The sequence below is a fragment of the Mustelus asterias genome, chromosome 7 (genome assembly GCF_964213995.1).
Source record: "Mustelus asterias chromosome 7, sMusAst1.hap1.1, whole genome shotgun sequence".
NCBI classification, from domain to species: Eukaryota; Metazoa; Chordata; class Chondrichthyes; order Carcharhiniformes; family Triakidae; genus Mustelus; species Mustelus asterias.
In genome coordinates, this window is record NC_135807.1 from 96,396,037 (window position 1) to 96,422,921 (window position 26,885).

A 26,885-nucleotide genomic window follows, 5' to 3' on the forward strand; every position below is an offset into this window, starting at 1 on the left:
ATTAGACTTTATGGACCATTTCAAACCCTAACTCCATCATTAAATGGTTACCTAACCGCTAATAAGTCCATGTGAATCCCTGGAATGCCCATTGATCCTCTCCCCCCATTCCCAAGCAGTGTCATCACCAGCAGCTTTCTGTTCCAATCAATGTCTGATCCACTCCATGTTCTCACACACATTCTACCACCTTATGGATTATCTGCTCATAGATGTGCAAAGTCCAAAGATGTGTGGGTTAGATGGATTGGCCATGCTAAATTGTCCCTGAGCATCAAGGAGACTAGCAAGGGTAAATTCATGGAGTTATGGGGATCGGGCCTGGGTAGGATTGTGGTCGGTGCAGACTCGATGGGCCAAATGGTCTCCTTCTGCATTGTATGGATTCTATGATTCACGTGTCACTGTGTAAAAAGATGTATGAAAATCTAACCATAGAGGGGGAAATGTTTAACTTTGGCCCTAGCCAGGGGGTGAGGTCAGTGCTGAGTCCGCAGCCTCTGCCCAAAAGTCACATTAGCAGTACCTGAGCTGTTTTTATGCCTCAGACTGCTGGCTTGTTGCATGGAGACCGTTGTTCTTTGTTGGGAGGGAGAACTGATCCTGAATTGAAGAGAATGGGAAGATGCTGTTGTTTTGGGGGGCCTAGAGCAGCATTCATGATCCTTTGCTCCCCACATAAAGTCCCTTCTCAAAAAACATCCTTGGCTGGAATATCTGCCAGTGGTCCTTTAAATGTTCCTGGTTAGGCCATTCAATGCCTGATTCAATTGAATGCAGTAAGCACTGTGTGCTTTGTCTATTCGCACATCAAAGTGACAATCAATGTTCTACAATTAGGCCCCCAGCGTGCAGGTTTAGACACCTTTCTGTCTGGGTGGGAATGCTGGACATTCATGCCTGAAAATTGAATCAGGTCGAATTTGGGGTCAGAGGGAATGTCCAATATACTGACCCGATGATTGGCGTCTGGTTACCTATTTTACAAGCAGTTGCAGGTGAGCAGAAGTTGAAAATTATCCCCGTGCTGAGGCAGCACGGTGACACAGTGGTTAGCACTGCTGTCTCACAGCTCCAGCGACCCGGGTTCAATTCCGGCCTTGGGTGTCTGTCTGTGTGGAGTTTGTACGTTCTCCCCGTGTCAGCGTGGGTTTCCTCTGGTTTCCTCCCACAGTCCAAAGATGTGTGGGGTTAGGTTGATTGGCCATGCTAAATTGCCCCTTAATGTCAGGGAGACGAGCAGAATAAATACATGGGGTTACGAGAACAGGGCCTGGGTGGGATTGTTATCGGTGCAGGCTCGATGGGCCGAAAGGCCTCTTTCTGCACTGTAGGGATTCTATACGCTTCTATATGTCTTGTGAGTTTTCCTCAAGCTACATTATTGATTTGGAGAAAAAAAAAATCCACAATAAGAGCCTCTGCCAGATGGAGATCTGTGATGGTGCATCCAAATCCAAACATTGACCCTTTAGTGTTGTGCGCTATTTGTCGCAATAATCACCTTCTGGACAATGACTGAGATAAATGAAACACTTACAGGCAACCCATCTTTTCCAGGTACACCCTGTAATGAGAAAGTACAGTTAGAAAAAGACTGTCAACCCTGTTGAAAGTACACAAAATGTTTCTTTAGGGTCAGTGACACGGTGGTTAAACATTTAAGTTTTGATCAAAGTTCGGATTTCAGCAGAGATTATGGTACCAGGTAAATGCTACAGTAGCAGATTGTTGGGGAGTTTCGTTCTGGCTCACTAATATTTGAGTTGGCCACTCAACAGTGCGGTCCGTATCAGTTGGCCAACATTCCTGTTGGCAGCCACAAGTCCCCTGCTGTACACTGCTCCAAAGTAGCATTTTAACTCGTAGTTGTACCTAAAGTTGGCTTGACTGATGTTAGGATAATTTGACCACAGGGATTTCTTTTGTCCAAGGTTAGTTAAACAACAGAACAAGCAACACAGCGGCATTAAAATCCACTACTAATTTACTCACTGGTTTACCATCTTTCCCAGGAGGACCCGCTGGGCCCCTTGGCCCTGCTGGACCCGGCTTCACAGGATCAGCTTCTCCCAGTGTGGGCAGGCCAGGAGAACCAGGGATTCCAGGTTCACCTTTGTCACCCTTGGATCCAGGCAATCCTTGTCCACTTTCACCCTATAGATAAATCAACAAAAATATTTAAACAAGACAAGGGCTAACTGACCTTAGCAGCAGCAAAGATCAGTTAAAGTTTGATAGATCAGTAGATTTGCCATATTGTGTTGTATCGCTTGGTATTTTAGAATCATTGAACCAGAGAATGAATCCCTACAGAAACAGACCTTTTGTTCTCGGGAACATTGTGTTTCTCCAGTCTAATCCCACACGCTTGCTTCCTCCTCATACCCTCCACTCTTTAGACATGTAAAATAGGATGGTGGGTGCAAACCCACCACCTTCTCACCAACGCACACCCCCTCCCCCGCACCCAGGAGGCCGGGAGATACCGTGTGGGAGCAGGTAAATCCTTTTAAGTTTAACTACTTTTATGAAAAAGATACAAAAGTCTGAGGTCACGTACCAACCGACTCAAGAACAGCTTCTTCCCTGCTGCTGTCAGACTTTTGAATGGGCATACCTTGCATTTTGATCTTTCCCTACACCCTAGCTATGACTGTGACACTACATTCTGCACTCTCTCATTTCCTTCTCTATGAATGGTATGCTTTGTTTGTATAGCATGCAAGAAACAATACTTTTCACTGTATACTAATACATGTGACAATAATCATAGAATGAATCAAATAATGAATCAAATCAAATCAAATCAAATGTCAATAGGTCGATCTCACTGGCCAAACAGGGCTGGGAGGATAGCAAACTGATTCACAATTTTTATCCTCGTCCACGATCTTCCCGGCTCACCACGCTGATTGCCCGGCGCAGTGAGCTGGTAAGATCGCGTCCTTGGTGTTGGCAGCTTGGCCAGGGTGGGCCGTCCAATATTTTAAAGGGAACCTTTAAAGGGAAGGGGAGAGGTGGTTTGATTATTGGGGACTGCCCTTTGCAGATCAGGATGTGACCCCCTAAGATTGAGGCCCCCCTTCCTCCCTAAAGCCCCCAACTTAAACCAATCCCCCTGCCCACCGCCCCCCCCCCCCTCCCCAACCCCGTCACTGACGATCAAAACCAGTCTTGCACAAGACCCCAGACGTTCCAGCCTCAGCAGCCCTGGGAAGGAGCCCTGGATCTTCTCCATCATCTTCTTGCAGGCCCGGCAGTTTTAAAGTTTATTTATTAGTCACAAGTAGGCTTACATTAACACTGCAGTGAAGTTACTTTCAGTTCATGTGTGGCCATGCAAAAAAATTTAAACCGCAAACCAAAACTTTGACAGTATTTTGATCAAGTGGCAAGACTTTGCAGACCTCACTGCTTCCCTCAGGCCTGCTCCTTTACAGGTCAGTGGTCACATTAAGAATTAATGATAAGGGTGAGGTAGAAACATAGCTCGGGGTCCTCGGGGAAAACCAGCTCATTTTCACTGGTGGCACTACGTTCTGCAGAAAGCAGAGGCCACGGTCGAATGAATTGAAGGCTATAGAGCCTCCTGAACCTCAGTCTCTTCCTATTGAAACTTAAAGTTTTATATTTTATTTATTAGTGTCACAAGTAGGCTTAACAATGAAGTTACTGTGAAAATCCCTTAGTCGCCACACTCCGGCGCCTGTTCAGGTACATTGAGGGAGGATTTAGCATGGCTAACCAGACTTTTGGACTGTGGGAGGAAACTGGAGCACCCGGAGGAAACCCACGGAGACATGGAGAGAATGTGCAAACTCCACACAGACAGTGGCCCAAGCCGGGAATCGAACTCAGGTCCCTGGCGCTGTGAGGCAGCAGTGCTCACCATTGTGCCGCTAACATGTCCTTGGTGCTGCTGGGGTTGATGAGCTGCTGGCTATTCCAATTAGCCAGCAGATCCAAAAGGTTAGCGTCCTCCCCAGTGAGAGGTGGAAGTCCCACTTAGCCCTTGTTAAATCCACTGCAGCACTTTATGGCGTGGAGATGCCGGCGTTGAATTGGGGTAAACACAGTAAGAAGTCTAACAACACCAGGTTAAAGTCCAATAGGTTTATTTGGTAGCAAATAAACCTGTTGGGCTTTAACCTGGTGTTGTTAGACTTCTTCCTGCGCTTTATGGCTGCAGGGGTGGGGGGGTGAGCCATCCGACTGCCCTCCCCCTCCCCCCAACACATGGTTCAGCCCTTTTTTAGGTAGAATTTTATAGCCCCTATTACCGGCTGGATTTTCTGGTCCACCGATGTCGATGGACTTTTTAAACTCCTGACCAGATTTTACAGCAGCCGTGATGGGGCCGGAAGATTTCGCCCTTTTGTCTTTTTCAGCCTCTAATTCCCTTTTAAAAGAGCTTCTGGATTCAATAATACTTTGTGGCAGAGAGCTCCACGTTCGAACCAGCCACCATGTAAGAAAGGTTTTTTTAAAAATTCCCTATTTGTAATGATCTTAAATTAGTGCCCTCTCAATATCAGTTGATTGCCCGACAGAAACAACCTATCTTTATTAATCTCACTTTGTGGCACGTGCTACATGCTGGGTAGGGTGAGTGTGAAAGCGGTTAATACTGAAAAAGTATTTTTAAAGTCTTAAGGTCAACAACAACTTGACTTTCAAGTCGAGAAAAATCATTCCAAGTGGATTCACAGAGGCCAAATGGAAAAATGAGATGCCTGAAGGGATTAGTCAAAAAAGTGCATTTTACAGGCAGTCTTAAAGGAAGAGAAGGAGTTGGAGAAATGAAGAGCTTTAGAAAGTAAGTTCCTCAGTCTGCGACTGGACAGTTGAAAGCACAGCCGCTAATGTTTGGATGAGGGGAGGGGGAATGCACAAGAGGAATGGAGACTCTGGGTGCGGTTGTAGGGTTGGAGATTACAGAGATAAGGAGAGTGGAGACCATTAAGGGATTTAAATACAAAGACAAGACCTCAACAAAGTCAGAGGAGGGAGAAACAAAGACAAGAACAAAAAACAGAAAGGAGAATAAGGACAGCGATAGGCAGAGAAATCAGGGGCCAGAATCAAATAGGGCCGTAGTGAAAAATAATGGGAATGAGACAAGCCTTCAGGCTTTGTGCATTAATGTATGGTGCATTCACAAAAAAGTGGAAGATTAATCATGCAAATAGATGTAAATTGGTACAATATAGCTGGGATTATGGAGATATGGCTCCAGAGTGACCAGGGATGGGGACTGAACGTCCAGAGATATTCAGTATTTAGGAAGGACAGACAAAAAGGAAAAGGCGGCAGAGTTGCATTGCTAGTTAAAGAGGAAATTAATGCAATAATGAGGAAGGATGTTAGCTCCAGTGATGTGGTATCTGTATAGGTAAAGCTGAGAAACACCAAGAGGCAAAAAACGTTAGTAGAAGTTGTATATAGGCCTCCAATTGTTGTGATGATGTTAGGAATGGCAATAAATGGGAAATTAGATACGCATATGATAAAAGAACATCTGTAATTATGGGTGGCTTTAATCTGCATATAGATTGGGCTAATCAAATTAGTAACGACCGTAGAGGAGGAATTCTTGGAGGAACTCCTGATGAGACGGTTTTCTGGACCAATACATTGAGGAACCAACTGGAGAGCAGGCCATCCTGGACTAGGTATTGGTAATGAGAGAGGAATAATTGGCAATCTAGTTGTGCAAGACCTCTTGGGGATAAGCGATCATAATATGGTCGAATTCTTTATCAGGATGAGAGTGATGTCATTGATTCTGAGACTATGGTCCTGAATCTAAATAAAGGAAACTACGATAGTATGAGGCATGAGTTGGCTATGATGGATTGTGGATTGGGGAATGTTACTTACAGGGATGAAAGTGGATAGGCAATGGCAAACATTTAAAGAGTGCATGGGCGAACTGCAACAATTGTTTATTCCTGTCTGGTGCTAAAATAAAATGGGAAAGGTGGCCAAACCATGGTTTACAAGGGAAATTAGAAATACTATTAGATCCATTTTCCCAACACCATTTCTCTACTAATATTGGTTTCCTTCAGTTCCTCCCTCTCACTAAACCCCTTGTTCCCATCATTTCTAAGTATGTTATTTGTGTCCTCCTTTATGAAGACAGAACCAAAGTATATATTTAGTTGGTCAGTCATTGCTTTGTTCCCCATCATAAATTCCTCTGTTTCTGACTGTAAGAGATCTACATTTGCCTTCACCAATCTTTTTCTCTTCATATAGAAGCTTTTACAGTCAGTTTTTATGTTCCCTGCAAGCTTACTATCGGACTCTATTTTCCCCTTCTTAATCAATCCCTTTGTCCTGCTTTGCTGAATTCTAAACCGCTCCCAATTCTCAGGTCTGTTGTTTTATCTGGTCAATTTGTATGTCTCTTCCTTGGATCTAATAGTATTTCTAATTTCCCTTGTAAACTGCCGGCTAGAAAATGGTTGGCAGACAGGAAACAAAGAGTAGGAATAAATGGTTATTTTTCCAAGTGGCGGGCAGTGTCTAGCGAGGATCAGTGCTAGGGCCCCAGCTATTCACAATGTATATTAATGATTTGGACAAGGGAACTAAATGAAAAAAAGCTGACAAAGGGTCATCTGGACTCGAAACGTCAGCTCTTTTCTCTTCTTACAGATGCTGCCAGACCTGCTGAGATTTTCCAGCGTTTTCCCTTTCGGGAACAAAGTGTAATGTCTCCAAATTTGCAGATGACACAAAGCTAGGTGGGAGGGTGAGCTGTGAGGAGGAGGCAGAGATGCTTCAGTGTGATTTGGACAGGCTGAGTGAGTGGGCAAATGCATGGGAGGTACAATATAATGGGGATAAATTTGAGGTTATCTATTTTGCTAGCAAAAACAGGAAGGCAGATTATTATCTGAATGGCTATAGATTTGGAGAGGGGAACGTGCAATGAGACCCGAGTGTCCTTGTAAACCAGTGGCTGAAAGTAAGCATGCAGATGCAGTAGGCGATGAAGAAGACAAATGGTATGTTGGCCTTCATAGCAAGGGGATTCGAGTACAGGAGCAGGGATGTCTTGCTGCAGTTAAACAGGGCCTTGGTGAGACTATCCCTGCAATATTGTGCAGTTTTGGTCTCCTTATTTGAGTAAGGATGTTCTTGCTATGGAGCGAGTGCAGCGAAGGTTTACCAGACTGATTCCTAGGATGGCGGGACTGATGCATGAGGAGAGATTGAGTCACTCATGATTATATTGGCTACAGTTTAGAAGAATGAGGTGGAATCTCATAGAAACCGATAAAATTCTAATACGATTGGTCAGGGCAGATGCAGGAAGGATGTTCCCAATGGCGGGGGAGTCCAGAACCAGGCATCATAGTTTAAGTATACAGGGTAAACCAGTTAGGACTAAGATAAGGAGAAAGTGGTGAGCCTGTGGAATTCTCTACCACTGAAAGTGGTTGAGGCCAAAACATTGTGTTTTTAAGAAGGAGTCAGATATCGCTCTTGGGGCTAAAAGGATCAAAGGAGATGTGGGGAAAGCAGGAACAGGTTACTGAGTTGGTTTCTCAGCCATGATCATAATGAATGACGGAACAGGCTCGAAGGGCTGAATGGCCTCCTCCAGCTTCTAGTTTCTATGTTTCATTAAAGGTGATACCACAAGCCCAGCATGAAGCTGCATTCACATGATCAAGAGTAGCAGTGTGCCGAATTCCCCTGTGACTTTTCAGGACATTTAATATAAAGTAAGATCATGTAGATTCTGTAATAATTGATATCATTGTCTTAGTTGCAGAACCATGGAAATGGTCCCTCCAGTCTTTATAACACCTTGCACAGTAAATCCTTCTTTACTGGTGAGTGAATGTTGGTTTGCTAGGCTGCTGATATATTACAAGCACCTCACCACGTAGAGGTCCCCAGTGGAAATGATACCCACTCATTGGGTTCCATTTGCTCTGCATGGAGTACAATCAGTATAGGAACGCACATTACTTACCTGTCTAAACAATCTAGAGCAGTGGATAGCCAAGCCTTTGGAATGCCTAAGCTCGGAGTTCAATCAGCTAAAGTCACATAGCCGGTCAACAAAACAGCTATGATCTTGCCGCTGGCTCTTCAGGGCTACTCTACTGCTTAGGCAGTTGGTTAAGCAGGAGCTGCCTGGGAGGAATCGCAGCCCTCAGCTGCTCCAGGTTCTGGTCACAGGCCAGGCTAATTGTCAATGATGCCTGACAAAGACATTTTCTGGTGTTTCATCACAATACTCTTGAGTGTTTATATAAAGCATATCCTCACTCAGACCGCTCTGTATATCTTATTTCTTTGAATGAATTTTTAAGGCAAAGCATAAATCGCATCAACTATTGAATAGCTTTCCCGATTGGAGAATCTCAAGCATTCTGTACCTGACATGCATGAATAATGGTTCCATGAATTGCAACTTGGTTTTTGACAGTTCAAAAATGAAATAAGCCTGCTATGGTTTCAGCATTTCCTTGGGTCCTGGGTTTACAGTAATTAGTGTTCAATGGGCATGTTCAGTTATGTTTAGGAGGATAGCTAATGTTTTATGAACAATAACACAATCAGTACAAAACCTGGGGTGCACTCCAGAGGCCATTCCAGACCACCAAATATTGTATTTCTGACTGGTCCAAGGACCCAGACATCTACACCATCCTCACACCATCTTTGGGTCAGTCAAAAGCATCAATATTCCTGCCCATTGCCCATGCCAAGAGGCCAAAGTCATTGTGAGGCCTTGTTTCTGTGCTGGTAACACACAAACACAGGTCTGTTTTTGTTTAAATTTTATTTGATTAATGTCATAAGTAAGCTTACATTAACACTGCAATGAAGTCATTGTGAAAATCCCCTGGTTGCCACACTCCAGCACCTGTTCGCATACACTGAGGGAGAATTTAGCCCTAACCAGCACATCTTTTGGACTGCGGGAGGAAACCAGAGCACCCGGAGGAAACCCACATAGACACGGACAGAACATGCCCTACACAGATAGTGACTCAAGCCGGGAATCGAACAAAGAACAAAGAACAATACAGCACAGGAACAGGCCCTTCGGCCCTCCAAGCCCGCGCCGCTCCCCGGTCCAGGATTGAATCCTGAATCCAGGATCCCCGCCCAATTTTCCAGCCTATCTACATACCAATATCCTATCCACCGAGCTGTCCCTCACAGCTACGATGCTTTGTTCATTACAACCTATTAACTCACCCCCACCCCCCCATTCCAGACCATGTGATCTCCAGGGAGAGGCAAAAACCCAGAGTGAAAAACCCCAGGGCCAATATGGGGAAAAAAAAATCTGGGAAATTCCTCTCCGACCCCCTGAGGCGATCGAAACGAGTCCAGGAGATCACAATGGCCCTGATCGGAAAATGCTTCCCAACCCTAGTCATTTCCACTTCCACGAACACCATGTGAATTCCCTGCCCCCGAGACAGGTTCCCAACTATCCGCAGCCTCACTCTGTACTGGCACCAGCAAGATGATCATAGAATGAAGCCTTGAAACGAGAAACAAGGAACAATTAGCCCGCGCCGCTCCCTGGTCCAAACTAGACCACTCTTTTGTATCCCTCCATTCCCACTCCGTTCATATAGCTGTCTAGATAAGTCTTAAACGTTCCCAGTGTGTCCGCCTCCACCACCTTGCCCGGCAACACATTCCAGGCCCCCACGACCCTCTGTGTGAAATATGTCCTTCTGATATCTGTGTTAAACCTCCCCCCCTTCACCTTGAACCTATGACCCCTCGTGAACGTCACCACCGACCCGGGGAAAAGCTTCCCACCGTTCACCCTATCTATGCCTTTCATAATTTTATACACCTCTATTAAGTCTCCCCTCATCCTCCGTCTTTCCAAGGAGAACAACCCCAGTTTCCCCAATCTCTCCTCATAACCAAGCCCCTCCATACCAGGCAACATCCTGGTAAACCTCCTCTGTACTCTCTCCAAAGCCTCCACGTCCTTCTGGTAGTGTGGCGACCAGAACTGGACGCAGTATTCCAAATGCGGCCGAACCAACGTTCTATACATCTGCAACATCAGACCCCAACTTTTATACTCTATGCCCCGTCCTATAAAGGCAAGCATGCCATATGCCTTCTTCACCACCTTCTCCACCTGTGACGTCACCTTCAAAGATCTGTGGACTTGCACACCCAGGTCCCTCTGCGTCTCTACACCCTTTATGGTTCTTCCATTTATCGTGTAGCTCCTCCCTACATTATTCCCACCAAAATGCATCACTTCGCATTTATCAGGATTGAACTCCATCTGCCATTTCCTTGCCCAAATTTCCAGCCTATCTATATCCTTCTGTAGCCTCTGACAATGTTCCTCACTATCTGCAAGTCCTGCCAGTTTTGTGTCGTCCGCAAACTTACTGATCACCCCAGTTACTCCTTCTTCCAGATCATTTATATAAATCACAAACAGCAGAGGTCCCAATACAGAGCCCTGCGGTACACCACTAGTCACAGGCCTCCAGCCGGAAAAAGACCCTTCCACTACCACCCTCTGTCTTCTATGACCAAGCCAGTTCTCCACCCATCTAGCCACCTCCCCCTTTATCCCATGGGATCCAACCTTTTTCACTAGCCTACCATGAGGGACTTTGTCAAATGCTTTACTAAAGTCCATATAGACAACATCCACGGCCCTTCCTTCGTCAACCATTTTGGTCACTTCTTCAAAAAACACCACCAGGTTAGTGAGGCATGACCTCCCTCTCACAAAACCATGTTGACTATCGTTAATGAGTTTATTCCTTTCTAAATGCGCATACATCCTACCTTTAAGAATCTTCTCCAACAACTTCCCCACCACGGACGTCAAGCTCACCGGCCTATAATTACCCGGGTTATCCCTCCTACCCTTCTTAAATAACGGGACCACATTGGCTATCCTCCAATCCTCTGGGACCTCACCTGTGTCCAGTGACGAGACAAAGATTTGCGTCAGAGGCCCAACGATTTCACCTCTCGTCTCCCTGAGCAGCCTTGGATAGATTCCATCAGGCCCTGGGGATTTGTCAGTCTTTATATTCTCTAACAAACCTAACACTTCCTCCTTTGTAATGGAGATTTTCTCCAACGGTTCAACACTCCCCTCCGAGACACTCCCAGTCAACACATCCCTCTCCTTAGTGAATACCGATGCAAAGTATTCATTTAGGATCTCCCCTACCTCTTTGGGCTCCAAGCATAAGTCCCCACTTTTGTCCCTGAGAGGTCCGATTTTTTCCCTAACAACCCTTTTGTTCCTAACGTATGAATAAAATGCCTTGGGATTCTCCTTAATCCTGTCTGCCAAGAACATTTTGTGACCCCTTTTTGCTCTTCTAATTCCCCGTTTGAGTATTTTCCTACTTTCATTATACTCCTCCAGAGCTCCCTCCGTTTTTAGCTGCTTGGACCTAACATACGCCTCTCTTTTCCTTTTGACCAGTCCCTCAATTTCCCTGGTTATCCACGGTTCTCTAATCCTACCCTTCCTATCCTTCTTTTTTACAGGCACATGCTTGTCCTGTAGCCCTAACAACCGTTCCTTAAAAGACTGCCACATACCAGATGTGGATTTACCCTCAAACAGCCTCTCCCAATCAAGAGCTGCCAATTTCTGCCTGATCCCAATAAAGTTAGCCTTCCCCCAATCCAACACCTTACCCTTGGGACACCACTCATCCTTTTCCATCACTATCCTAAAGCTAACAGAATTGTGGTCACTATTTGCCACATGTTCCCCAACCAAAACTTTGAAGACCTGACCGGGCTCACTCCCCAGTACCAGGTCCAGTATAGCCCCCTCTCTAGTCGGGCTGTCCACATATTGTTCCAACGAACCCTCCTGTACACATTTTACAAATTCCTTCCCATCCAGAGTCCCTGCCCTCAGCGACTTCCAGTCTATACCAGGGAAATTGAAGTCTCCCACTACAACAACCCTATATTTCCTGCACCTATCCAGTATCTCCTGACATATCCATTCTTCCACTTCCCTTGGGCTGTTGGGGGGCCTGTAGTACACCCCCAACATAGTGACTGCGCCTTTCCTGTTTCTAAGCTCCACCCAGAGTGACTTGCTACACGACTCCTCCGAATTGTCCTCCCTCTGCACCGCTGTAATATGCTCTCCAACCAATACCGCTACTCCCCCACCTCTCTTGGCCCCTCCTCTGTCTCGCCTAAAACACTTGTACCCTGGAATATTCAGCTGCCAGTCCTGTCCCTCTTTCAACCAAGTCTCTGTCACTGCAACCACATCCAAATTCCTTGTGCGCATTAAGGCCCCAAGTTCGTCTGTTTTACCTGCTACGCTCCTTGCATTGAAGTATAAGCACTCCAGACCCCCAGGCTCAGTGAGGTCGTCCTCCCCCAGAGTGCTCTTCTTCTTTGCCAGCCTTGTCCCAGCCCCAAGCTCGTCCCCAGCCACCACACTTATAGACCTAATAGTTTGATCCCCACCCCCCTGCCATACTAGTTTAAACCCCCCCGAACTGCATTAGCAAAGTTCCCAGCCAGGATATTTGTGCCCTTCCAACTTAGTTGTGACCCCTCCCTCTTGTACAGGTGCCATCCTCTCCTGAAAACCTCCCATTGGTCTATGAAAATAAAGCCCTCCCTCCTGGACCAGTCCTTTAGCCAGGCATTCATTTGAACCAACTCCCTATTCTTAGCCTCACTGGCACGAGGCATTGGGAGCAGCCCAGAGATGGCCACCCTAGTGACCCTACTTTTTAACCTATTTCCCAACTCCCTGAACTCGGGTCCCTGGCGCTGTGAGGCAGCAGTGCTAACCACCGTGCCACCCTTGGTGCTAACAGCCAAGCTGCTCGAAGGGGCAATTAAAGAGGCTAGTAGTTTGAACACAGCTCAAGCCTGAAAGACGTCCTAGCGGAGGCAAGGTAAGGGAAAGGTGAGAGGGTGGGAAGTGGGAATACAAACAGGAAGTGGGAATACAAACGAGATAGCAATGGGCCTCTGCTGGGTTCACACAAATTTAACCCTCACCTCCCCGAACCCCAAACAGTCCCACAACGATGCTCAATGTCCGGTATGAATGGGTAGAGTGTGCACGATGCAAGATTCCCTTCCTAACAGCACGTGCAACAACACCACATGAATTACAGTGATTGAAGAAGGCGGCTCACCAGCACCTTCTCAAGGACAATTCGGGATGGACAACAAATGCTGGCCTAGCCAGGAATGCCCACATCCCATGAATGAATAAAAAATGCATGAGTCACACACATCAATACCTCAAAATTGTGATTTGAGTGTAGATATGACAGAGTGTGTTATAAATACGTTTCCACCTTCTAATAGTAGGCAATGGCACTCAAGGCTGCAGAATCATCAATAAATGCTAATGGTGTGTGGCAGTATCAGTAACAAGGAAAGCAGCAGCACAAATCAGGGAATACGGGCTGACTTGGTACAAACATTGGTCCACTTGGTTGTGGGTGTCATCTTTTTCTAACTACAGGGGAAGTGTTGCAACTTTGGAATTGGACCTTTGCCCCAGTTACAGTAAGCTTATGGGAAATCATTCACTCAGTGCGTGAAACTAACAATTCACTTCCGTTCTGTCTCTAACTCGAGCAATAAAAACCAATGCTTTCAGACTCCAATTCAGCAGGGAGTTTTGGTGGATAATTCCCCGAAAAGCAGCTGTTTGCAATCGTGACCCTGTTATTCACATCTGTTTGGCAGAGTAGTTCTGATTCCGAATCTCACTAACGAGTCAAGGAAATGCAGGAAAGTTAAATGTGAGGAGGATGCAAGGAGGCTGCAAAAGGATGTATGTGGGTTTAGTGAATGACCAAGAAGGAATACCACAAGGTGAGATGTGAAGGTGTCCACTTTGGTAGGAAGATTGAGAAAGGTAGAATATTTTTTGATGGAGAGAAACTGGGAAACATTGCTAGTTTGAGGAAACTGGATGTTCTTGTACAAGAATCACAGAATGTTAACATGCAAGAAATTAGAAAAACAGATATTAGGTTAGATTTTATGACAGAAAGATTAACGTGCAGTCTTACTGCAATTGTACAATGTTTTGATGAGGCTACATCTGGGCCAGGAGTTTATAGCCCCTCCCACCCTTCGAGATACCAGGGTCCCGCCAAAGTAAACAGTAATTTAAATGGCCCGCCACATCCACTGGGCAGGGGAGACACACCCGTGGCGGGTCTGTAAAATCCTGACCCTGGATTCTGTGAGCAGTTTTAGCCTTCTTATCCAAGGAAGGATGTACTTGACTTAGAGGGAATGCAGAAAAGGTTTACTAATTCCTGGAATGAGGAGATTGTTCCATGAAGCGAGATTGAGCAGGAATTTCATGGAATTCCCTGCTCAAAGCTCACACTTAGGGCTGGATTTTCCGGCCACCCTGCAGCATGTTTTGTGGTGGTGGAAAGAGTCACCATTGGCCGCTGGCAATGTCTTCAAGTCCCGCCGATCTCTTACAGGATTTTGCAAGGCTTTCCCTTCCCTCGCCAGGGAACCCACCATTTTGGGGGGGAGTGGGGATGGGTTCGTCTTTGGCAGGACTGAAAGATCCTGCCAGCAGGAAGGGCTGGAAAATCCTGTTCATAAGTTATTATTTTATTGCTTCCTGCAGTGCATCTTTCCAAGGAGACCCAATCTGTCCACTTTGAAGTTAGGTATGATTCTCTCAGGGGCAACTTAATGCTCACTGAAAACTAAAAGCTTAGCTAATTCCCAATCATCTCACAGTACAGAGACAGCATCACAAGTAAAGCGCTGAAAAGTTGTTTGGCTTAACAGAAGGCCAAGAGTATACAGTCAATTCTCAGCTCAAGGTTTATGTCTGATAGTTGAGGTTGACAGTTAGGGTCAGGCAAAAGTGGTATCACTCTTACCCAGACTCAGAAAGTCAGGGTTCAAGCCACACGTTAGAGACTTGAGTTCATAATCTAGGTTGACACTAAAGGGAATGTGCAGCATTGTCAGAGGTGCCATTTCTTTGATGTGATCAAACCCCAGGATTATTTTCCCTCGGACATATCAAATCCTTTGGCATTATTTGAAGCAGTTCAGAGGAGTTCCTTTCAGATTCCTGAACAAAACCTATCTCTCAACTAATGGATGTGAGATTTCAACTCTGAAGTAAGAGGGTGAGAGGAGGATAACAGCTTTCGAAATGTGCTTATGGTAATGTTTGCTCAGAATCCACTGAATGGACAGAAAGACAAATGAGTGGCTTAGATGAAGGAATCGAAAGTGTAGCTAAGTGCAGTTAGAGAGAGAAAGGGAGCCAAGTACAGACACTGGAAACAAAGACGCAACAGATTTGTCCTGGCAACAACTGAAAGGAAAAATAGAGAGTGTAAACAAAGGAGGATGAAGAAAAATCGAATGTGTTGGATGAGATTGAGATGTGGACGGAGAGGGTGAAGAAAGCCAGAGAAGGAAGGTGAGGCCAATGGCTCCAGTAAGTCTGTGGTGAAAACAAACCAACGCATGTCAGGCAGTTCAAATGCTGCTCTCATGGTGGAGCTATCTCACTGCGGTCTGTGGGAGCTTGCTGCATGCAAACTGGCTCCTCTGTTTATTTATTTTTAAATCCAATTCAATCAAATCAAGTCCAATTCAGAGTCTCAACAGGTGAGACATTCCCGATCCAAGCTGACAAGACAGGTCTCTCACCTCCTGTCTTGGGCTTGATCTACATGATTTAAGCTGATTGGAGCAGGCATTGCACCTCCTCCAAGGCTTGATCTCATTTGCATCTTAGCCAAAAGGCCGAGAGGCTGCTTTTAAAAATTGCTTCAAATGAAGCCAAAATGTAACTTAATGACTTCAACCAAGTACAGCATGTCAATACTACACTTGATCTTAGCCAAAAGGCTGAGAAGCCCTCTTTTTTTAAAATTCCAATTCAATCAAATCAAGTCCAATTCAGAGTCTCAACAAGTTGAGACATTTCCGATCCAAGCTGACGAGACAGGGCCTTCACACCTGTCTTGGGCCTGATCCACATGAGCCAAGCTGATTGGAGGAGGGGGAGGGTTCCTCCTCCAAGGCTTGATCTCATCTGCATCCCAGCCAAAAGGCCAGGATGCCGCTTTTAAAAATTGCTTCATATGAAAATGAAGCTTAAATGTAACCCAATGACCTCAACCAAGTGCAGCATCCAATCCATACTACACTTGATCTTAGCCAAAAGGCCGAGAAGCCCTCTGTTTTTTTTTATACTTTTCCAATTCAATCAAATCAAGTCCAAATCATAGTCTCAACAAGTTGAGACATTTCCGATCCAGGCAGACAAGACAGGGCATGCAATCCTCTATCCTGTCTTGGGCCTGATCTGCATGAGCCAAGCTGATTGGAGTAGGCGGAGAATTCCTCCTCCAAGGCTTGAACTCATTTGCATCTTAGCCAAAAGGCCGAGATACCACTTTTAAAAATTGCTACATATGAAGCTTATAATCTGACCCAAAGACCTCAACCAAGTGCAGCATCCGCATACTACACTTGATCTTAGCCAAAAGGCCGAGAAGCCCTCTGTTTTTTTTAATACTTTTCCAATTCAATCAAATCAAATCCAATTCAGAGTCTCAACAAGTTGAGACATTTCAGATCCAGGCTGACAAGACAGGGCAAGCGACCAAACCACCCTGTCCTGGGCCTGATCTACATGAGCCAAGCTGATTGGAGAAGGGGGAGGTTCCTCATCCAAGACTTGAGCTCATTTGCATCTTAGCCAAAAGGCTGAGAAGCCCTCTGTTTCCTACATTATGATGTGGAGATGCCGGCGTTGGACTGGGGTAAGCACAGTAAGAAGTCTCACAACACCAGGTTAAAGTCCAACAGGTTTATTTGGTAGCAAATACCATAAGCTTTCGGAGCACAGCTCCTTCGTCAGATGGGGTGGATATCTGTTCTCCAACAGTGCACAGACACAGAAATCAAGTTACAGAATACTAATTAGAATGCAAATCTCTACAGCCAGCCAGGTCTTAAAGGTACAGATAATGTGGGTGGAGGGAGCATTCAACACAGGTTAAAGAGATGTGTATTGTCTCCAGACAGAACAGCGAGTGAGATTCTACAAGCCCAGGAGACAAGCTGTGGGGGTTACTGATAATGTGACATAAATCCAACATCCCGGTTTAGGCCGTCCTCATGTGTGCGGAACTTGGCTATCAGTTTCTGCTCTGCGACTCTGCGCTGTCGTGTGTCATGAAGGCCGCCTTGGAGAACGCTTACCTGAAGATCCAAGGCTGAATGCCCGTGACTGCTGAAGTGCTCCCCCACAGGAAGAGAACAGTTTTGCCTGGTGATTGTCGAGCAGTGTTCATTCATCCGTTGTCGTAGCGTCTGCATGGTTTCCCCAATGTACCATGCCTCGGGACATCCTTTCCTGCAGCGTATCAGGTAGACAACGTTGGCCGAGTTGCAAGAGTAGGTACCGTGTACCTGGCAGATGGTGTTCTCACGTGAGATGATGGCATCCGTGTCGATGATCCGGCACGTCTTGCAGAGGTTGCTGTGGCAGGGTTGTGTGGTGTCGTGGTCACTGTTCTCCTGAAGGCTGGGTAGTTTGCTGCGGACAATGGTCTGTTTGAGGTTGCGTGGTTGTTTGAAGGCAAGAAGTGGGGGTGTGGGGATGGCCTTGGCGAGATGTTCGTCTTCATCAATGACATGTTGAAGGCTCCGGAGGAGATGCCGTAGCTTCTCCGCTCCGGGGAAGTACTGGACGACGAAGGGTACTCTGTCCACCGTGTCCCGTGTTGGAGATCTCTACTGCCTCCCAAAAATACACAAGGCAAACACACCCGGCCGTCCCATCGTTTCAGGAAATGGAACCCTGTGCGAGAACCTCTCCGGCTATGTCAAGGGCATCTTGAAACCCAGTGTACAAAGAACCCCCAGCTTTTGTCGCAACACTACGGACTTCCTACAGAAACTCAACACACATGGAGCAGTTGAACCAGGAGCACTCCTCGCCACAATGGATGTCTCGGCACTCTACACCAGCATCCCCCACGATGATGGCATTGCTGCAACGGCCTCAGTACTCAATGCCGTCAACTGCCAGTTTCCAGATGCAATTTTACAACTCATCCGCTTCATCCTGGACCACAATATCTTCACCTTCAACAACCAGTTCTTCATCCAGACACACGGAACAGCCATGGGGACAAAATTCGCACCTCAATATGCCAACATCTTCATGCACAGGTTCGAACAAGACTTCTTCACCGCACAGGACCTTCAACCGATGCTATACACTAGATACATCGATGACATTTTCTTCCTTTGGAGTCTTGGTGAGCAATCACTGAAACAACTATATGATGACATCAACAAGTTCCACCCCACCATCAGACTCACCATGGACTACTCTCCGGAATCGGTTGCATTCTTGGACACACGCATCTCCATTAAGGACAGTCACCTCAGCACCTCACTGTACCGCAAGCCCACGGATAACCTCATGATGCTCCACTTCTCCAGCTTCCACCCTAAACACGTAAAAGAAGCCATCCCCTACGGACAAGCCCTCCGAATACACAGGATCTGCTCGGATGAGGAGGATCGCAACAGACACCTCCAGACGCTGAAAGATGCTCTCATAAGAACAGGATATGGCGCTCGACTCATCGATCAACAGTTCCGACGCGCCACAGCGAAAAACCACACCGACCTCCTCAGAAGACAAACACGGGACACGGTGGACAGAGTACCCTTCGTCGTCCAGTACTTCCCCGGAGCGGAGAAGCTACGGCATCTCCTCCGGAGCCTTCAACATGTCATTGATGAAGACGAACATCTCGCCAAGGCCATCCCCACACCCCCACTTCTTGCCTTCAAACAACCACGCAACCTCAAACAGACCATTGTCCGCAGCAAACTACCCAGCCTTCAGGAGAACAGTGACCACGACACCACACAACCCTGCCACAGCAACCTCTGCAAGACGTGCCGGATCATCGACACGGATGCCATCATCTCACGTGAGAACACCATCTACCAGGTACACGGTACCTACTCTTGCAACTCGGCCAACGTTGTCTACCTGATACGCTGCAGGAAAGGATGTCCCGAGGCATGGTACATTGGGGAAACCATGCAGACGCTACGACAACGGATGAATGAACACCGCTCGACAATCACCAGGCAAAACTGTTCTCTTCCTGTGGGGGAGCACTTCAGCAGTCACGGGCATTCAGCCTTGGATCTTCAGGTAAGCGTTCTCCAAGGCGGCCTTCACGACACACGACAGCGCAGAGTCGCTGAGCAGAAACTGATAGCCAAGTTCCGCACACATGAGGACGGCCTAAACCGGGATGTTGGATTTATGTCACATTATCAGTAACACCCACAGCTTGCCTCCTGGGCTTGTAGAATCTCACTAGCTGTTCTGTCTGGAGACAATACACATCTCTTTAACCTGTGTTGAATGCTCCCTCCACCCACATTGTCTGTACCTTTAAGACCTGGCTGGCTGTAGAGATTTGCATTCTAATTAGTATTCTGTAATTTGATTTCTGTGTCTGTGCACTGTTGGAGAACAGATATCCACCCCATCTGACGAAGGAGCTGTGCTCCGAAAGCTTATGGTATTTGCTACCAAATAAACCTGTTGGACTTTAACCTGGTGTTGTGAGACTTCTTACGGTCCTACATTATAACAACCACTTCACTTCAAACAGTACTTCATTCACTGTGGAGCACTTTGGGCCTTGAGGTTGTGGAAACACCTTGATGTACATGTGTCCTTTCTGAGGCACCACGTTTGCCCATTGTTCTGCAGCCTGTTATCCACCTTCAATAAACCTGCTCTCCTCCCTGTGATTCATCTCTCTCATCAATTTTCTCCACTGAGTCTTTTCCCTCATTCAGCACCTGACTGAAGCTGGTGAAGAGGTGCAGTTACGTGACTGATCATCAACAGCTGCTACCAAAATCTTCATCATAGAATCCCTACAGGGCAGAGGAGGCCATTTGGCCCATCGTGTCTGCCCCAACTCTCTGATAGAGAATCATACCCAGGCCCTCTCCCTTGCCCTATCCCCGTAACTCCACACATTTCCCATCGCTAATCCCTTGAACATACACATCTTGGGACATTCAGGGACAATTCAGCACGGCCAATCCACCTAATCTGCACATCTTTGGAGTGTGGGAGGAAACTGGAGCACCTGGAGGAAACCCACGCAGACGTGAGAGAAAATACAAACTCCACACGGACACCCAAGGCTGGTATTGAACCTGGTCCCTGGAGCTGTGAGGCATTGAGACTAACTACCGTGCCACCGTCCTGATGATGAACATTGTCAGTTTATGTCCTTCACTGATGCTGGTCCAAATGTACCCTTTTAACTGGGGCCACTGACATGGCTGGGGACCAGCACACACCACTCATGGCCAGCTGTACGGTTCAATTCTACACAGATCACAAGGGTAGGTTTGCCCGCACTTGAGCCTGCTGGGATTCCCTTCTAGTGTCCTCCTGAAGTAGCTGACAGCAGAGGGTGAGGAACAGTGAATGCAAGAATTAGCCACTCATTAAATTCGTATAGGATGTAATTAAAGCAGAGGATTCCACTGCATCTGGCTGCAGATTATCGTCAATGCTGCCAGGCAAATGCTAAGAGTTCTCACCCCGTGAACATACATTAGAAATTCTATGCATATACCTTCACCAGCACCATTTTTTATTCATCAAGTAGAATTATTTATAATGTAGGAGCTGGATCGGCTTCTGTTGCTGGCTGCAGGGGATTGGGAGGAGTGCAAACAGAACAAGTCAGTGCCTTCTTTGCATTACAATGAACCGTGAGACTCGACCATTGCATTGGCAAGCTGAGCTGAGCCCCAGGGTCCCCTGTCTGCACGCCTTTCTTTGTCCCTAGAGCACCAATGCAATTGATCACACTGTCTCGTATTCACTAGCACAATGTGATGTCCAGGAAGACGCACTGATTTGAATTGTCTGTCAGAATATTTCTTCTTTGACCTTCTTTGACTGCAAGGATTATTGAAGACAGTGAGTAAGGGAATGCTTATGCAATGAGTGGGGTTTGTGAAAAGAGACAAGTATAGTGCTGAATAGAAAAGTGTGAGAAAGTATTTGAGTTAATATAGCACCATTCACTTCCCAGAGTACCTCACCGCACAGTCACTGGTGTAAAATAGGGAAGTACAGCAGTCAAATTATGCGCAGCAAGCTCCCACAAATGGCCATAAAATAAATGACCAGATCATTGTTTTAGCAATTTGATTTGATTTGATTTATTATTGTCACATGTACTGGGATGCAGTGAAAAGCATTGTTTCTTGCGTGCTGTACAGACAAATATACATTCATAGAGTACATAGGGTGAAAGGAAAGGAGAGGGTGCAGAATATAGTTTTGCAGAAACGGCGAAGAGAAAGATCAGCTTAATATACGGTAGGTCCATTCAAAAGTCTGATGACAACAGGGACGAAGCTGTTCTTGAGTCGGTTGGTATGTGGTCTCAGACTTTTGTACCTTCTTCCCTGACAGAAGAAGGTGGAAGAGAGTATGTCTGGGGTGTGTGGGGTCCTTGATTATGCTGGCTGCTTTTCTGAGGCAGCAGGAAGTATATATGGAGTCAATGGATGGAAAGCTGGTTTGCGTGATGGACTGGGCTTCATTCACAACTCTTGAATGAAGGATAAACATTGCGACATTGGAGGACCCCCCCCACCACACCCCAACTGCTCTTCTCTGAATACAGCTAAGGACCTTTCACTACCAGCTAAAAGGGCAGCCATGGCCTCGATTCAAGATTCACCCAAAAGAGGGCACCTATAAACAGTGCAGCACTCCCTCAGTACCAGAGTGTCAGCCTAGAGTTTGTGCTCAGGTCTCAGCATGTGGCTTGGACCCACAAGCATCTGAGTGAAAAGTGCTACCTCTGAGCTAACGGCACCAAAAGCAAAGACATGATGTTGTGCACAGAGACCCAGACACTGACTGTACTGGGGAAGGTGAGTCCAAGTATATTGGGACCAACTCTCAAAATCTGCTTGAAGAATTTAGAATTTTGAAAAAATGTCAGTGCCAATTTTTGCTTGGCTGGAAAGAGGAACATACAGTGAGAAAAATTAAGGGATATCTGTAATTTTGCTGCTGAATTATCTCTTATTATAATTCTTCCACAACGCTGAAAGATAACACTATGAGGGTGTCTCTGTACGGGGGTCTCTCACTATGCTGCCACCAGAGGGAGCTCCATCCAGTAGTCATAGTGAGGCCTTTAGTAGACCCCGAGTGCCTCTGGTGGGAGAACGCTGGTACTGCAGCACAATATTCAATATAGATATTGGTACCTGACCCTTTTTATTCTTAAAGCACCAACATCATATTCCCAAGGAAAAGAATGCTTATTAGCTTGATAACGAGTTAGAATCAGTACAACAATCTCTGCAGTAATGCCCCATTTATCAAGGCTGAAGCTGTAGAAAGCTCAATAAGTATTCCTTGCACTGCTGTGTGTCCACCATTGGAGCCACTATATCCTGTGTATATTAGCTTTCTCTTTAACCTGTTTATATTTCACATCCTCACTGTGTTTCACAGAGCAACACGTAACAGGTGTGCCGTAGACATTACTGAGCAGAGTTTACAAACCCAAGGCCCAAAGCCTAGCTTGCTGGCAACATATTCCGCAGCTTTGACAGTTTTCGATCCATTGCATTTTAATATATTAAAACATCCACGTACCTTACTTCCTGGATCACCCTTTTCACCCTAAACAAGTAGAAAACAATTCTGTCAGCTGTGAGATACCATCAGATCAGCCAGTGTATACACAACTTGACTTATGTAACCTGTAGCTAACATCAATTAAAGGCCCTGACTGCAAAAGAATGGCCTAACAATAGGGAGGGAGACCCTTGCATGGCAAGGTGATCATACAGCAAACCCTCCATATCCAAAAGGACAGTCTAATACAGACAGCCTTATACAGCAAGAGGCTGTAGTGAAGGATCCTCATAGTGAAGGATCCTCATAGTGAGGGATTCTCATAGGGAGAGACCCTCATACAGAGACACCCTCATAATGAGAGAGATCCTCAGACAGAGATACCCTCACGGTCAGCCTCTCATACAGAGACCCTCATACAGAGAGACCCTCATAGTGAGAAAGATCCTCATACAGAGAGATCCTCATACAGAGAGATTCTCATACAGAGAGGCCCTCATAGTGAAAAGGTCCTCATACAGAGAGACCCTCATAGAGAGACCCTCATACATAGACACCCTCATACAGAGAGACCCTCAAAGTAAGAGAGACCCTCATACAGAGAGACCCTCATACAGAGAGGCCCTCAAACATAGACACCCTCAGACAGAGAGACCCTCATTCAGATACACCCTCTTACAGAGAGCTCTTGTACAAGAAAATATTTGTGGAATGCACTAATTATCTGAATGTTTTCACTCTATTCACTTTGTGTTCGCGATATCTGTGTTCAGTGGATGAGGCCCACCTCCTTCATGCTACCTTTGGGAAATCATTCTTTCATTTAGCTGTAAAGCATCATTTTAGTTTACCATTTCATGAACTCAGATGCATCCTTCAATCTTTATATGACTGCCAGATGATTTTTTAAAATTGTTGTTAAACCCTTTCCATTTATGTCTCCAACTCCCTATTTAATGATTTAAAATTTAGCCATAGATGTTACACTATATAATTCGGTTACATCGTCTCAACAGTTGGCTAGTTTGGCATTATCTTAAATCTGATAGTTGTGTATTATCTCTAGCTCCTTGCTGTCTTTGAGCTAATAACATTTTTTATACTCATTATGGAATGTGGACTTTGCTGGCTAGGCCAGCATTCATTGCCCTTGAGAAGCTGTCTTCTTGAACTGCTGCAGTCCATGTGGTGCAGGTACAACCACAATTTGTTAGGGAGGCAGTTCCAGGGTTTTGACCCAGTGACAGTGAAAGAACGGAGATATATTTTCAAATCAGGATGGTGTGAGGCTTGGAAGGAAACTTCCAGCTCATGGTGTTCCCAGGTATCTGCTGTCCTGGTCCTTCTCGATAGCAGTTGTGGATATGGAAGATGCTGTCTAATGAACCTTGGTAATTTTTTGAAGTGCATCTTGTACTTCAAGATGCACTTCAAAGTGCATCATGGTACACACTGCTGCCACTGTGCGTCAGTGGTGGAGGGAGTGAATGTTTACGGATGGAATGCCAATCAAGCATTGCATTGTCCTGGATGGTGTCAAGTTACTTGAGTGTTGTTGGAGCTGCATTCATCCAGGCAAGGGTAGAATATTCCATCTAATTTTTGACTTGTGCTTTATAGATAGTGCACAGGCTTTGTGGGGTCAGGAGGTGAGGTACTCACCTCAGAATTTGTAACCTCTGACCTGCTCTTGTAGTTACAATATTTAAATAGCTAGTTCTGTTCAGTGTTTGGTCAATGGCAACCCCCCAGGATGTTGATAGTGGGGGATTCAGCAATGGTAATGCCATTGAATGTCAAGAGGCGATGGTTAGATTCTCTCTTATTGGAGACGGTTATTGCCTGGCACCTGTGTGACGCAAATGTTACTTGCCTCTTGTCAGCCCAAGCCTGGATAACTCCTACACAATCTATGAAAATCCCATCAGCTGAATCACTCCCTAACAAGCAATGGAATATATCCATTTCGCTCAACCTTCCCAACATATTGGCTTCCCTCCCACTCCTCCTCTTTTGACCTATCTTATTCTCCGTGCTTTCAGTTTTGTTTCAGTGTTTTAAAAACAGCTTTGCTGGGGCGACTGGGAATATACAATAAATATTAACCTGGCCGCTGAGACCCACATCCCCAAAAATATTAAAGAAATGCTTCAATTCTCTTTGAAGAGGATTAAGTCGATACATTACACATGTTATACAGGCGACTCTTAATGCTCTCAGGGTGGCCATGAATGGGCAACTAATGCTGGTTTACCAGTGATCGCTCACATCCTGACTACGAGTAATTATTAACAGCATTACAACTGTTTTTTCTAAGAATCTATCATTCTTAAGTACATGTTCCATGTTTTTGTTTGGTCAAAGTTATACCTGTCAACTCACTGGTTCTTAATTTATACACTAAAGATGAACAAATTAATAATCAGAATACATCTGAACATGCTGTTTCATCCACAAAAACAAAGTATTGCTGAACATGCTATCAGTCCCAGTACGTGCCAAGGCACAGCTTGTTTTTATTAATGTTTGAGTTTTAAATTGTGTAAAAATCAATCCCATTTTATTCCACAGTTCAGAAGGAAAGCATTAACATCATTCCTACATGGGTTTGTATGAAATTCAACAAAAACAGACTCTTGAAGATAATCTTTTTTGTAGGGTAACAGATATGCGACACATTAGCGAAACGACATCATGCCAACCTCGCTAAAAAGACTAATTTGTTTGTTGTAAACTGAGTGTGTTTGATGAGGGAAATGGAACGTTCAGTTTCGCATACGGAGAGAGAAATGGAAGGCGCGCCAAAATGGGCCAGGAAGGTGAGGAAAATATTACAAAATGTCTGGGTGGTGGGGGAAAGTGTGTGGTATTGGCACTGCTAATCTGGTGGGCGTGGAGAGAGCTGTTTCTGCTGGTTGATGAATTGTTAACGACAGACAACAACGAGAATTCCTACTCGCAAAATCATAGAATCCCTACAGTACATAAGGAGGCTATTCAGCCCATTGAGTCCGTACCGACTACAATCCCACCCACGCCCTATCCCTATAACCTCACATACTTACCCTGCTAATCCCCCTGACACTAGGGCCAATTTTGCATGGCCAATCCATGCGGGAGGAAACCGGAGCACCCGGAGGAAACCACGCGGACAAGGGGAGAATGTGCAAACTCCCCACAGACAGTCACCCGAGGCTTGAATTGAACCTGGGTACCTGACGCTGTGTGGGCACTGTGCCACCGTGCCACCCTGAAAGAACAAGTTGGACGAAATGATTCCCAGAGGGGAAATTCCAACGTAGAATGTTTTATCACAAGAGACTTTTGGGGTAAAGGCTGAAACATCATTTAAAAAAGGAATTAGATAAATATTTGAAAAAGAAAAATATAAAAGAATACGTGGAAAGGTATTGGGATTAGACAGTTCCAGTTGAAGGCATGATGGGCTGAATGGCCTCCTTGTGTACTGTAATATATATTTCTATATACTAGAGCAACAGCATGCTCACGGAACAGGCCAGTTCTAATAGTTTCTGCGGGGCAAATAAAAGTGATGGTGTGAGCTGAGCTTGCCTGGTAACATCTGGCTATAAACCTCAGCCACTCAGCACAGTCACTGACTGGGAATACTTTAACATAAAGTGTTAGAGCTGGCTTTAACTTTCCTCATTAATGGTCTTTAAGCTCCACTGAAATTACTTCTGTACCAAGTGGGAGATTAGTATCATGTAATATCAATCAGGGTCAATGTGCTCTCATGGAATGGCTTCAATCGCTTTGAGGAATTATTCAGATTTTTGGTCTTTAATTGGCTTGGCTATTTAGTCTGTTTTCTTCAATCTCCCAGGAGAATTAAGCTCTGGGGTGGTGAAGTGGGGGGATAATATTGTGATATATTGTGATATCCTCCAATAGTATTGTGATAACATTGTGATGATCCATTAGAATCATAGAATAGAATCATAGAAACCCTACAGTGCAGAAAAAGGCCATTTGGCCCATCGAACCGACACCGACAATCATCCCATCCAGGTCCCAGCCCCGTATTTAACCTGCTAATCCTTCTGACACGAATGGTCTATTTAGCATGGCCAATCCACCTAACCCGCACATCTTTGGAATGTGGGAGGAAACCGGAGCACCTGGAGGAAAC

At 45.6% G+C, this 26,885-nt stretch overlaps 1 protein-coding gene and 1 non-coding gene across 4 annotated transcripts in view; both read right to left on the bottom strand.

Moving 5' to 3' along the window:
* Positions 1-26,885, bottom strand: part of LOC144495862 (collagen alpha-1(XV) chain-like) — a 306,988-nt gene that overhangs the window by 109,111 nt on the left and 170,992 nt on the right. For all 3 annotated transcript variants that reach the window (XM_078216523.1, XM_078216521.1, XM_078216522.1), the window contains 3 exons: positions 22,751-22,777; positions 1,996-2,157; positions 1,541-1,567 (listed from right to left, as the gene is read on the bottom strand). In XM_078216523.1, coding sequence (XP_078072649.1) covers positions 1,541-1,567; positions 1,996-2,157; positions 22,751-22,777 — 216 coding nt within the window. The remainder of the gene's footprint in view (positions 1-1,540; positions 1,568-1,995; positions 2,158-22,750; positions 22,778-26,885) is intronic.
* LOC144496253 (U2 spliceosomal RNA) lies at positions 15,720-15,909 on the bottom strand. Its single transcript, XR_013498411.1, has one exon. It is a non-coding gene; the product is annotated as a U2 spliceosomal RNA (small nuclear RNA).